Genomic DNA, 11,239 nt, shown 5'->3' with positions numbered 1-11,239 from the left:
AGGATGCATATTATCTACTAGAGCACCATTTTTAGAGGCAAACAGAATAAAAAAATGGAATGGCCAATTTAAAAAAATGGTTGAATAAACTGTGGTACAAGGCTTTCTGGATTCCTGCTCTGACACCCTTCAAAGCAATTCTTGGAGGCCTCAAGCATCAACAAGTAAGGACTAGTTTTTTGTTGTTGTTGTTTGTTTTCTATTTAAAACTTACTGTAGCTGGTTTAATACTGGATACAGTGAATCCAGCCTCTCTTTGGAGTCTTGAGAACCTGTCCTATTAGAACACACCAGAAAAGCTGGATAAATAAAAACTTAATAGATCTCTTTCTTGAGAGGTGTATTGCCAGAAACACCTCCTTGACAGCTGCTTGATTTAGCAACTTTCTCCAAAAGCTGCTGAGCTATTTTGCTAGTTCTCCGTTAAGTCTGTTGTAGACTCTAAAGTGACTAAAATCACTAAGGTGATGCCCAATGCACATCACTTCAGCATCCTTTGTATCTTAACAATAAACACTTCTCCCCATGGTTCTGGATATTTGCAAATATTCCCAATCATTCCTGTCCCTGTTCTGTCCCTTTATTTTTGCAGGTCTTCTTTCATTTTATGTGCAGGAAAAAAAAAATCTTACTTGTTCTCATAGTGGGAAAGGCACTGCACAAAAAAAGCAGGGAAACCCATGGACCATCTTCTCCATACACCTTCATCAGTATAACAAATCAGGAAAAATTGTAGCTAGAGTCAAGTGAAGATGCTTTTACTGACAGCAATGGGCCTGAAGTAGACATATTTGTTTCCGTTAACCTACTATCAATGTTGCCTTCATTGACAGGTGTGAAAGGACATACTGTAGAGGGCAGTTTCTTCCTCTGAAATCTGCTGCCTTGTTCAGGGAAACAAATGATGTCCCCACCAAGTAAAGCCTTAGAACTTTAACTTCATACCTGCATGATTTTTTCCCCATCAGAGAGAAGGATAGGTAAACACAGTCCTTCAATCCCCAGTAGTAATTGCATCTGTGCAATTAGACAAAAACATGTCAGGTTTCTCAGGGGTTATCTCATTTTGTTAGCAACAGGAATGTGTCCAGAGATATTTCTGATTACTTCAGTTTATAAACTACAAGTCATAATGTTAGCACACAACAACCTTTATGTCGATTCTACAATGGACTTTTGCTGATTAATCCATCCCCTGTCATGTAACCAATGGGTGACTTCCTAATGAGAGATGAGTTTATTTTCAAATGTGAAATCTGGTCAATATTTTAATCCAAACTCAACATATTTTAACACACATATTGGAAAGGTTTACTATATCATGCAAGGCATAAAGTTGATTAGAATATCTTTACAATCCTATGAAGAGGGTAAAGTACAGTTCAGAAAAGTTATATCTTTATATTAACCAACAAAAGTTTAGCAATTGTGTTTCACTCTCATTACAGGGTTTAGGGGTGCTCTCTGAAAAAACAGATTATAAAAATGTCTTCTGCAATTGTGATTTTGTCCTTCACTGTTCAAGTAAAATCATGTGTCATCCAGTTGCAAAATCTTATTATTGGCAACATGTATACAAACCACTGCAAATTAAAAAAAAAAAAATTGTACCCAGGCAGGCCTGACAAAGATTTTACAGACACTTCTAATCTAATCATTTCGCTTGTACTAGTAAGTAATGTCATTATTTTCTGCTTCTATTCTTTTGCCAAAGTGTAGAAAGAGTACATTCATACTTACAAACGCACACAACATGACAAACCAGGATAAATGGCATTTGAAAATCATTATAAAAGGACTTTCCTGAAGTCATTTCATTCAACAAAAATTAATTTAACTCTAAAAAACAAAGGCTAATTGTAAAGAAAATACATAATAAGATAGTACATTACAGAGTACATTAAGTTGAACTTCATTTGCCTTTTAATGGAATCACAATACTTCTGTAAATAAGGATTTTAATTGGTCTGTTCTTTGGTGAAAACAGCTGTATTTCATAGTTATGTCATGTGAGGCTGCAACAAAGAGAAATCAGATAATATAAAGAAAATCAGCTACTGGTTGCCTTTATTCTCAGTACTGGGAATGGAAAAATCTTCATCAAAATAGCTCCTAAGTATTCTCTTTATTTTAAATTGCCCAATGTGACAGAATGTCTAAGACTGCTTCTTCCGAAAACAAACAGCTTTTTGTTCTTCTTTTACAAAGAGTAGTTTGCTATATATGTACAGTAGCTTATGCTGGTAGTGATTCTTCAAAGTCAACTTCCTGGGCACTTGTTGGCATCAAAGTACCATTTTAAAATGTAGAATAACACTAACTGCAGTTCATCACTTGAAACTACTACTGTTAAACAAAGGTGATATCAAGTCTTTGGTTTTGGTGTAGTACTTTAAAAGTAGGGCCAAACTCCTCGTACAATATATTCCCTTCCAAGCCCTTATTTGCTTATATTTATAAAATAGCATTCAGCAAAATACTCCTTTTTCAAAAAAGCCAGTTGATTACCAGTAAAGTCAATGCCAATGATTTGGGTGCTAAAATAATTTCATATTTTCCAAGTACATATAGACATTTGTAAACGGTTTAGTTTATTTCACCAAAATCAACAATTGATAAAAAAGAATTTATAAGAAATGTTCCTATAAGTGATGCTATTTACGAAAATAGTGTTTTCTTTCTCCTAGGTGCTTCAATTCTTTGCTATTTATGATCAAGCTTTGAGTTATTTATGCTCAAGCTTTGAATTAAAATCCCTTCTTTCCCTTTTACAAATGACTTCCTGTTTATATGAAAACAGTTCTGAGTATCCATAGTTAAAGGGATGGGTCTCTTGGGTCTTTCCACCTGGTGTTGAATATGGCTTTATTCTTGTAAGAAATTATTGCAGTCTGCCCTGAAGTGGACTATTGCGTTAGTTCACTACAACAAGAAGTGAGTGTAACCTTCCGCCCCAGTAACTATAACATCCATCCAGATCCGCATGGCTTCTGGCGATGGGGCCACCATATAGTAGATTCTGTCATGCGTCTTGACGCTAAAGGTAAGTAATGGATTAGGACTCTAAAAAAAAAGGAAAAGAACATAAAATAAAATCTTGAAATTATAATATTAAATATAACACAGAGATATGTGAAGGCTTCTATGTAGCTATTACTTCTGTTCTAATGTAACCTATTCCCTCGCCCTCAACACCTTTCTCAAGATTGACCATATTTCTGGCCTTTCTGCACAAGAACTCTCACAGTGAGCTCACCAGTAGTTTTAGCAGCTACTTGAAAAGCTCCAGCAGGGTATCTAGCTGATAGTGGGTGCTCTAAAAATAGCTCAATAAATGTTATTCTTAGCCCTACTAAGATGTTTCCTTATGATCTTCCTCGTAAGTAGGTAGTAGCTCCTTCTTAGAAGCCTAGCAAAGAGTTACTTGGCAGCGTCTCCCAAACCAATATATACAGAATATTTTCTCATTTTGTCATGATTTATTTTTTCACAAAAAGATCAGCTGCACTAATTACTTTACTTCCATGTTTACTTTTCCAGCACCATTCTGATCATATCTACCCATTATGTCAGAATAACAAATCGAAATTAATTAGAATTCAAAAAAATACCTTTTCCCCTACTTAATTATGCATTCAAATTGTAGGAATCTGAAATTCAATGTTTACCTTATTAGCATTCTTGAGGTGATCATAATAGACTTCTTCAATGGCTTGAAAGTATATTACTCCTTTTAATTTAGCTTCATGCTTGTCTGCAATGGTAGATGAGTGTTAAAACAAATACTTTATCACCACTGATGGACAGGAAAAATTATAATGTCATTATAACTATCATCATTAAAATATTTATCTAGCATTTAAATTATCTAAGATTAATTAAGATAACCTAGGTTAGTACATTAGCCACACTCTATCCTGAAAAAAGAAAAAAAAAAAAAGGTTGGAATTAGCAACCCTAAACAAAAGAGACTAAGTGACTTTACTCAAGGCTCTTCACAAATTAGCAGTCAAAAGGTAACCCAGAATACTGACTGTCAGGTTAGCACACAAAGTGTAAACACCATTGACATCAAGATAAATTATTTCCCCACATTCTCCAAGATAGTAGTTGTAATGAAAATATTAATATGCAGCTCTGTTGCAATGAAATTTGCAACAAGTGTGTTTTTGATTTCTAATTTAAAATAAGATTCTACTTATGTTTCTTTCCTATCAAATTTCTTGTCTAGTATACTTGATATTTTATCCTGTTCTCAACAGAGTTTCATGTCAATAATTTAATGTCCTTTCAGTGCAGCGTTTTCCAAACCACTTCCAAAGATTTCGTCAGATTTGCCATAAAAACCAAACAGAGCATAAAACAAAACAAAAACAAACAACCAAACCACCGACCAAACAGCGTCACTCTGTGGTGCCTAATAACACCAATATGTTCTTGAGACATTTTGTAACTTAAACTCTGCAGGGATGATAACACATGCAAGCACTTTAAAGAATCTCAAAATGATGGATGAGGATACAGAGAAAGAGACTATCATACCCTGTTGGTGGAAATGCAAATGAGAAAGTCTCTTTTGGGAAGTCAATTTGGTCAAACATACACAATGAAAAATGCCAGAATTCTTACTCAGCAATTCTGCTTCTAAAACTGTATGGTATAAGACCTACTCATGCACGTGCACGTGCATTTGGGTTCGTTAGAGCACAAGCTGCAAAAGATCTGCTGGAGCTTTAATAGGGAACTGATCTAATGCTAGACCAGCCGTACACTGCGATCTACACAGCCACTGAAAAGACTGAGGTAAATCTGCAAGTGCTCAAAGAGAAAAACCTTGAAATACTGTTGTGTGAAGAAAGGTATGAACAGAGTGAATAATTTGGTCCTAACTGTATTAAAGAAGAAAGAATACCTATATGGACTGAAACATACATGAAAAGGAATGGAGAAAGTCTGAAAGGATATTTCAGGCTTAACAGTGTTAGAAAAGGTAGAACTTTTGTGATGGGAAGAGACTTACTTTCATTATATAGACTTAGTTCCTAGGGAAACTCTGTTTTAATTAATACCATGTTTGGTGGGTTTCCACCAGTTTCTGTGAAAGAGGAGGTCAATGTGTCTCTCAAACATTTGGTGGAAAAGGTCCTGCAATAATGAATTCATGGGAAAACAATAATACTTTGTTTTTTGGAAACAGAGGTAAAAAAAAATCTGGAGATAAAAGTAAACCTTGTCAGTGTTTCAAAGCAGGCAGAAAACTGGGGAAGAAAACTTTTGTTTGTAGGGGACTTCAGATATGAGGAAGAATCTGAAAAATACAAGCTTAAGAATGAAATACAAATCCCAGAGAAAAGGAGCAGAAAAGAGTGAAGCTGTTTTGTCTGAGTTCTTTTAAAATTTTATTTTTGGAAAATTCTGGCTGAGGTTGTCTTTGGAGACTAGCATGTAGCGAAGTTTTGTTTATGCATTTTGCAGACACTAAATTGGCATTTATTACATAGGCATCTTTTCTATTGTATCAACTAAAGAGACTGTCTCTGGATTCTTATAAAACCCAAGGTCAGAAAGCCCAAGAGAGACAACCTGTGAGGGTTAGTAGACCATTTACTTCAGGCCACTCGCCCCTGTAGCAACTGGAACCCCACCCAAAGAGCCCCTAACTGAAAGGCATGCACCCCCTGCCCTTTCCTCACCCCGATTCTGGGGCTCCGTTGCCACTGTTTCCTTTCTTCCACATGCTTCTTGGTTGCTCACACCCCTATTCATAAACATACCCTGACCTCACACTACAGATTAAATGACTGGACTGTTATTTTTTATTACCTTGATACACTTGGTAACAATTCCCAACAATGCTCATAAATGCTGATACAGTCACCCCAAGGCAGGGTCTCTTCATAACCTCTAGTCTGATTCTCCTCTTACTCAGCAGTTGAAAAGAGGGCAGAGCTATTCTTATGCTGCTAATGGACATATTTCATATGTGATCTACGTGTAAATAAGGGGCTTCTTAATAAGTAAACCGGTTACACAAATACTCCTATATTTATAGAAGATTCAGTAGGGTATCGTTCTCATAATCCATCATTTAAAGAATCCAAAAATATTCCAGTCACTTAATAAATACTTATTCACTAGTTCACTGATAAGCTTCACTCTCTGTGCTGAAATTGTCATTCTAGTATATAAACTACAATTGAATGACTGTCAGTTAAGCTGCCTAATTGTGTGTGACTTTAGAGCATATGACCATAGAGAAATAAATAGAAACCTTTTTTTTTCTGATTTCACGGTTTAAAAGATAATATTTTGGTCTAAAAAATAAATTCCATTTAATATTTATTTGGGCTTGAGCTTATTTCAGAACTAGAATAGACTCACACTTTTTAAATAACATAATTTTTATTATTTCTAGAGGAAATTCATATCTGGTGGACCATATAATCTGAATAGAAAATAATATACATCTATCAAGCTAATATTGCCATTAATTCTATTACTTATCACTCTAATTATTTATTCTGAATTTCATTGCCTTTGTTCTTTAACAGAGAATTCCTGATTTGAATATATCACTCAGATTTTTTTTATCGCCCACCTGCATAATAAGAGAAGGTGCGCTTGTTCCGATCAAAAACAAACCAACGTTTTTTCCAAGTTTTAATTTTTCCACCCATTTTGATGAGGAATCCTCTGCAGGTCTTCTCTGTGATTGACACATGATAACAGGTATCAATATTGTGGCCAGCAGTCTCCACGTGGCTGCGCAAATCAAAGTCTTCCTTCCGGATAGGCAGATAACGGGTCAGAGGTCGAGCCTGGAAAAGCACAAGCCCATCTCATCTATAGCTAATTATTTGTTTTGTTTTAGGTCACAGATGTTTACAAGTGAAAGTGAACTGAAAAGCCTAAGTGTTAAAATGTCCATGTGATTATGAGAACTTAAGCTAAACATTGTCATTTGGAATCTAAAAAGAGAATGGCATTTTAAGAAGGATGCTATGGTATGGGGGGGAAAATGTGGATAAACTCAGGCCAACAGATTCTATTCCTTGAAATGGCCAGATGAGAAAATGGAAACATGTCGTTTACCTTAGCTTTAACAGAGGTACTTAGCACTTAAAAACACAGGGAAATAAGGCATGAAGTTATCTGGGCTGCTCCTTACAGATGAGGCCTCCTCCTCTGTAACGTATCCAGGAGTTCTCCCTGCCACAACTCAACAATAGTTCTCCTTAAATAACCGCAGACATGACACAATTGACTGAACATTATTTAGTAAGTCCAGCCCCCGAGGATGTATGTACATGTCGGCTTGCATACACCCTGTGATAGAAATTGAAGGCAGAGATGGATGTTTTGAAAAGTGAAGCTAAAATAAGGTAAGAAGTGGAATCAAAGCTGTACCCAATGAACTGTCCAGGACGAGACACTGAAGAGATGTACATAGATGTCTTTGATTTTACTATGGCCGGAGTAGAGGCTCATCGAATCTAGGAAGCACATATTACCACGGGTAGTATTTCTAAAATAGTCTTTTATTTTATCCTGTTAAATAACCCCACCCCTTTGCCCTGGGGGAAAATAACCTAATCATACACTTGGAAGCAAAAGTTATAATTGGGATTAAAATAGAATTGTGCCTTTTGGTTTTGGCTTCAGATATAAAACAGGCATGGGTGACCTTTACACTAAATCAAAATGTGACAGAGGTTTGGCATAATGAAATAAAATGAACAAGTTTGACTTTTGCCTTTATTTTGCCTTTGATTTTGTGGTACTTTGACGTTAGACAGATGCCACAGATTTACTGAGCCCTCGAAGCACATGAGGCCTTAAGGCGAGTCTCCAACCGTTGTACTTCAGACTGCCAGCAACTGTGAGGAATAAGGGAACTGGTACCTTTTCCCATGAAGTCTAGTAAGCTTTGGTAAAACTGATTTGAACTTTAAATTACATAGCACTTAAAATTTTATTTTAGTTTCTCAGGAAACATACATTATGTAAGCAGTTCTAGTGACAAGAACAGAGACTCAGACTCTACTGACTGAGATAGGAAGTCAAACAAAGTGGATGGTTTTCCTGAGTTTTGCTTGAGTTCAGGAATCCTGTGCACATGTGTGTGGACTGATGCAGCAAAGGGGAAACGTGTGACAACACAGTGGTTAGGAAAAAAAAAACCCAAAACATGACCACCACCACCAAAAAACCGGGCTGGTAAAAGTATCCTGTTCTGGAGTGTTTGCTTCCAAAAGATGTCTTAATAGAATCCCTTCTCTTTCTCAACTGAGTTTGGGTGTTGTATTTGTTTTCAGTAATGAATCCAGCTGCATTTTCAAAGCTGCTCAAGAAGACATTCTCCTTTTAAATATACTACAAAAAAATGGGTAGAAGAAAAAGTGCCTCTCCAATCAAAATGTGCCACATATAACTAAAGAAAAATATCATTTTTTTAGTAGTTCCCAGTGGGTTTTGAAATAAACACACATTTTTTTTGTCCATTAATGCACATCTTTCTCTCAGCCATTACAGGTCAAGGGCTAATAGGCAGCACAACCAAAGGCATTCTCAGACATAGCATGACCGTCTTCTGAAAAACGACCACCAGGGGGCAACCTACTCCAATCCATCCAGATTGACCAACAAACCTGTGCCCTTTGTTTCTCCCTTATTTTTACTTCCTTTTCAATTAACTTCTGCCTCTGGCTGGTTTCTTCCTGCAATCGTTTTTCCAGGAGTTCTCGGCGTCGTTTTTCTTCTTCCAGAGCTCGTTTCTTGGCTTCCATTTCCCGTTCCTAAATATCATTATGCAGAAAAAATTTTCAGACATACTGGTTATACTTGAATGATTCCAATACGAAAACAAATAATTCTCACTATACAATTCCTGATTTTATAGCCCAGTATATATCTAAGACTAAAACACCCGTAATCACCATTCACAGAACTTTCAAAAGCATCCTGTGCAGAAATGCAACCACTACATTTAATTAAAAATGAAATATTAAGTGAAACACAGCTTGTGACTCTATTCAGTCATTTCATACTAATGACCCCATATATTAAAAACTCTCCATTTTTAATATAAAAAAGGCTCACTAACTGTGACCCAACACCAGTCACAACTTTTGGCCTTTCTTTGATGGCCGTAGGTCCTTCCAATTCCTGTTGTTGCTCTGTGGCTTCCTGGCCGACGGTCACAGAGGAAGTGCCCAGGGAAGTTAGAAGAGGAAAGGAGGTGCCCTTTCAGGCAGGATGCAAAGGCATTTGGGGAATTCCTAAGGAAGTTCAGATTCTGGCTTGAAATACAGTCACAATAACATGGGAGTTTTAATATTACAATAGTGTCTTTACCACGAACTGGCAAGGCAGAGAGAACGCGTAAAGACCTGCCATTCCTCCTGTTCCCCGGCAGGCAAACAAAGGCGCCATTGAAGGCAAAATGTAATACAAAGCATTCATTTCAGTTTATGTCCACACAATATACATTTTACATCATGAAAAATGCTAGTGCAGTAAAGAGCCGTAGAGAACATCTCTCTAACACCCTCACTTCTCAGAAAGGAAAATGGGGCCGGTGGGAATTCCCTGGCAGTCCAGTGGTTAGGACTCTTTGCTTTCACTGCCGAGGACCTGGGGTTCAATCCCTGGCCAGGGAACTAAGATCCCACAAGCCATGTGGCACGGCCAAAAATAAAAAAGGAAATGAGGCCAAGAAAGGTGGAGTGACTACTCCAAGATCACGCTGCTTACTGAGGCCTGAAAACAGTTTCCCAGTGTCAAGTGCAGGGCATCTTGAACTACTACATGAAAGATATTAGGCCTACCCTGGATTCAAGAAGCCTGGTCTTCTCTGCATGAGCTTGCTTCAAAAGTCTCTCCATTTCTTCTATTCGGGCAATATTTGAAGTGCTGGCACTGAAGAAAACACAAAAGCCTTTCAAGAATACTGCTTCTTACTGATGTCTCTTCAACACACACACACACACACACACACACACACACACACACACACGACAAGATCCAATACAATTTAAAGGATGTTACTTACAAGAATCACTGGTCTGAAGAGGCAAGTCAATTCAACTCTGAAAACTGTAGGTGAAACTTAACTTACCTCAGTTTTAAGAGATAAAACATAGGCGAGGAAAATAATACCAAATAAAGTGCTCTACTCATAAATAAACTAAAACCAACTCCTACAAACTGTGTTCTCAAAATGTCTCCTCCAAAGTCTAAAAAGTTTGGCTTGCGGGAAGTCTTCCCGTTAGTTTAATTATTCAGGGATGCCAGACCAACAACACTCTCACCAAAGTTCTATGTAGATGACCCCTAAATTTGGAAGTCACTTTATTTGGTTTGGGATCATGTACCACCAGCTACTTTTTTGTTATGCCTTTTTGCTTGTGGACATTTTATTTCTTAAATGGTGATCTAAGATGGACAGTTAAAAAAATGAATTCTCTTACAGGTGCGATAGAAGGGTAGTGGCCAGTTTTGCCAATAAAGCCCTTCCACCGTACGAAGGAGGAAACTGCATTAAGGGATTCAAGAGCTCCAAAAGTAATGCGTCTTGAGAAAGACATCACATAAACACGTGAGGGAAAAAACCAAAGGGAGTAAAAGCTGCAAGACCAGATAGGATAACTAACAGAGAAGGAGAAGAACTTAGAAATGTTTAACATTAAACAAAATATATTATTTTCCCTTGTTTACATTTTATTTGACTATTCTGGAAAAAAAGGACGATGGCCTAAGTCAAAACTTATTTATTTGGATGTTCCAGCCATGGAGAACCACTGCTATTTCTCATGCGTGTTTATTTGCATAGTCACTTAAATGTATCTTCTTTTCTAGACTCTCTTGGCTATAGAGAGGCTTCTGTGCCTGTATCCTCCATAGCATAAAGCCTGGCACACAGTAGGGGTTCATGTTGGCTACACACATTCATATAAAAATTAATTCATATAAAAATGAATAAGATAATCATTAGTATAGTCTCCCTAAATCATATTGTTGATCAACTCAAACCTAGGATGTTTGAGGGCTAAGAGTTCTTTTGAAGAGAAACATGACCACAGTAATGTAGGACATATGGTTTATCTTAAAATCAGTACTGTGCACATATGTTTATAGCAGCTTTATTCATAAATGCCAAAACTTGGAAGCAACTAAGATATCCTTTAGTAGGTAAATGAATAAATAAACCATACTACATCCAGGCTATGGAATATTATTC

At 36.9% G+C, this 11,239-nt stretch overlaps 1 protein-coding gene across 5 annotated transcripts in view; it reads right to left on the bottom strand.

Moving 5' to 3' along the window:
• Positions 1-1,590: 1,590 nt before the first annotated feature.
• Positions 1,591-11,239, bottom strand: part of PHLDB2 (pleckstrin homology like domain family B member 2) — a 128,820-nt gene continuing 119,171 nt past the window's right edge. For all 5 annotated transcript variants that reach the window (XM_060298048.1, XM_030836751.2, XM_060298050.1 and 2 more), the window contains 5 exons: positions 9,828-9,918; positions 8,649-8,795; positions 6,599-6,818; positions 3,669-3,754; positions 1,591-3,063 (listed from right to left, as the gene is read on the bottom strand). In XM_060298048.1, the coding sequence (XP_060154031.1) occupies positions 2,923-3,063; positions 3,669-3,754; positions 6,599-6,818; positions 8,649-8,795; positions 9,828-9,918 (685 nt within the window). In that variant the 3' untranslated portion in view covers positions 1,591-2,922. The remainder of the gene's footprint in view (positions 3,064-3,668; positions 3,755-6,598; positions 6,819-8,648; positions 8,796-9,827; positions 9,919-11,239) is intronic.

Source organism: Globicephala melas, chromosome 4, assembly GCF_963455315.2.
Source record: "Globicephala melas chromosome 4, mGloMel1.2, whole genome shotgun sequence".
Classification (NCBI taxonomy): Eukaryota; Metazoa; Chordata; class Mammalia; order Artiodactyla; family Delphinidae; genus Globicephala; species Globicephala melas.
This window is presented reverse-complemented; position numbering and strand designations above follow the sequence as displayed.